Genomic DNA, 1329 nt, shown 5'->3' with positions numbered 1-1329 from the left:
ACACCACCTGCTTGTGCCCCACCTTCACCACGTTGACGCCGTTCACCTGGGCGCAAAGAGAAACGCGGCCATGGGCGGCGGGGCCAGATCCCCACTCCTCCCCACGGCTGCACGCACGCACAGACGGCAGCGCCCGGCGTCCCGGAGCCCCACGGTGCAAGGATTAGCACCAGTGGTGCACCGTGAACAGCCGGAGCGGGGATGGCACCGCTGGGCCGGCTCACAGCTGGGGGGGGCTGCGTTCGGCTCCGGTCCCACCTGGTGAAATGAGAGGGGCAGGCTGGCACGCTTTGGCATTCACTTTTGCAACGTGCTGCCTTTTCCAGGGCTGGTATCGCTCTTGAAACGAGATAATTAATGAGGGCACATAAGAGAGGATTGACTATGGGCCATGCTGCAAGAAGAACACGGGCGCTTGTGTTAGCACTGATGCTGTTATTTACGCTCCCAGGAGTGAAGGTGTCAGCAGGATGCCCGTGCAACATGAATTTCGTCTCCCTGATTTCAAGACCAGAAGCTTGGAAATCACCCTGCAGCTTGGACATACAGGGGCCTTGGGCCTCTGCTCAAAGACTCCAGGAGATGGAGACACAGAATTCAAGCCCTGCCCCTCCATGTTTGCTCCAACTGTTCAGTAATTGCTACTGCTTTAAAAAAAAAAAACAACAGAAAAAACCCCAACTCAACAATTCCCCCTCCCCTGCTCCTTTATTGAAGCAGCATGAGATCGATGCCAGGCGCTGGTTCTTGTGATGCCCAGCACCCTCCTCTCCACCAGGCACTGAAGCACGGGGTTGTCCCCAGCGCTAGGGGACTGGGCACTGCAGGAACGTTTCTTTCTCGCCTGTTCCAACTCCAGCAGGAGATATTTCATCTTAAAGTCTGAGCAGCTTTCACTCATACGAAGTTGGGGCAGACTGCGTCGTGGTTGTTTACATAATTAGAAGTATGTGGGTTATTGTGACTCTCGATCATCTCTGCACCCTCTGCTGGGCTCTCCCAGCAGTTCCCAGTCTGCCCTGAATTGGGGAGCCCTGTGTTTGGTGCAGTGCTGGAGCTGTGCCCCCCCAGTGCAAGCAGAGGGGAGGATCCCCTCCCTCACCCTGCTGGCCACGCTCTGTGCAATGCACCCCGGGTCCCATTGGCCTTTTGGCCACCAGGACACACTGCTGGCTCACGGTCAACACGTGGTCAATCACTGGCCAACTGTTGGTCAACTGCTGGTCAACCAGTTGTCAACCATTGGTCAACTATTGGCCAGTCACTGGTGAACTGTTGGTCAACCATTGGTCAACTATTGGCCAGTCACTGGTGAACTGTTGGTCAACC

The 1329-nt window shown here is 56.1% G+C and overlaps 1 protein-coding gene across 1 annotated transcript in view; it reads right to left on the bottom strand.

The window, feature by feature from the left end:
• LOC110392179 (SH3 and multiple ankyrin repeat domains protein 3-like) overlaps positions 1-1329 on the bottom strand; it is a gene marked incomplete at its 3' end in the record, with an annotated part of 155445 nt that continues 154116 nt past the window's right edge. Inside the window, 1 exon segment of the mRNA XM_021384204.1 lies at positions 1-46. Coding sequence (XP_021239879.1) covers positions 1-46 — 46 coding nt within the window.

The sequence above is a fragment of the Numida meleagris genome, chromosome 1 (assembly GCF_002078875.1).
Source record: "Numida meleagris isolate 19003 breed g44 Domestic line chromosome 1, NumMel1.0, whole genome shotgun sequence".
NCBI classification, from domain to species: Eukaryota; Metazoa; Chordata; class Aves; order Galliformes; family Numididae; genus Numida; species Numida meleagris.
The sequence above is the reverse complement of the archived record's forward strand: the minus strand, read 5'-3'. Positions and strand labels throughout refer to the sequence as shown.